Consider the following 1,110-nt stretch of genomic DNA (forward strand, 5'->3'; position numbering starts at 1 on the left):
GGGGGGGGGGGAGGATGTCCCGACCAACTCCCAGCCACCCTGGAAAATAAACAGGTGGGAAGGCAGAAAAGCAAACAGCAAACCACCCGATCCCGAAGCCGGCAAGCACAGCTCCGCTGGATGCTGCAAAGCGGCTAAGAGAAGACTCAGCGGGACAGAAACTCCCCAGTGCGGACGGGATATTCCTCCCGGCCCTAGCGGGCGGGCGCTGCTCTGGCTTGTTATTATTGGCATCTCTGACRGCTCCAGCCACATCAGTCCTCAGAGCAGGACAGTGCTTGCTCCCCGGGAGGGAGACACCCGGGTTACGGCTCCTGATCCCACTTTATCCTAGAGGCCAGGGCCAGCTGCAGCAGCGTCCAGCCTGGGGGCATTAGCAGGGGGAGCTGCAGATCTGGGATTAGCGTGGGAACATGCTCTCCTCTCAGGCGGGCATCGGCATGGGAACCCCCCTCTCCTCCCCGCCATGGAGAGTCCCTGCCCCAGAGCAGCAGGCAAAGGGGGGTGAAAGAAACTCCCCATGAGGGAAGGAGCTGCAGAGATCTTCCCTGGGCAATGCACAGAGGAGCTTTGCAGACTTCTTCCCCAGCTAGCGAAGGGCAAAAGCCAAGCCCGGGGCGCATCCTCACCTGCGTTGTAGAAGCAGTCCAGGGTGCTGGTGTCGCCTAGTGCCAGGGTGCCGAAGGGCACCGTGTGCAGCTGGGCCCACACGTCGCGGCAGGCGTCGCGCAGGCAGCGCAGCGCCGGGCACGCTGCAGGCTCCCGGCCTAGCACGCACACGACGCTCAGCGCCCGCGGCCCACCGGAGCGCCCCCGGGCCGCGCACACGGGCCGACCCGCCGTGCCCGCCACGGCCAGCGGGTCCTGCCAGCAGCTCCCAGCGACCGGGGGCACCCCCGGGCCCTCCATGCAGGGGCTGCCTGTCCTATGGCGGGGAGCTATCGCCGTGTACCACGAGGGCTCGTACCACGCACTGGGCTGCTCAGCACCGGGCTGCTCAGCACCGGGCTGCCCGGCTCTGCACCTGGAGGGCTCGAACCGTGCAGCGGGCTGCCCCGCAGCGCGCTGCTCTGCGCCAGGTGCCGCGCCGCGCCGGGCTGCCCTTTCCTG

The 1,110-nt window shown here is 67.6% G+C and overlaps 1 protein-coding gene across 2 annotated transcripts in view; it reads right to left on the bottom strand.

Annotated features, from left to right (window-relative positions):
* MAP3K6 (mitogen-activated protein kinase kinase kinase 6) overlaps positions 1 to 1,104 on the bottom strand; it is a 10,598-nt gene extending 9,494 nt beyond the window's left edge. For both annotated transcript variants that reach the window (XM_085320291.1, XM_085320289.1), the window contains exon 1: positions 630 to 1,104. In XM_085320291.1, the coding sequence (XP_085176417.1) occupies positions 630 to 909 (280 nt within the window). In that variant the 5' untranslated portion in view covers positions 910 to 1,104. The remainder of the gene's footprint in view (positions 1 to 629) is intronic.
* Between the last annotated feature and the right edge of the window lie 6 nt (positions 1,105 to 1,110).

The sequence above is a fragment of the Rhea americana genome, unplaced genomic scaffold, assembly GCF_003343005.1.
Source record: "Rhea americana isolate MKP2758 unplaced genomic scaffold, rheAme1 scaffold_627, whole genome shotgun sequence".
Classification (NCBI taxonomy): Eukaryota; Metazoa; Chordata; class Aves; order Rheiformes; family Rheidae; genus Rhea; species Rhea americana.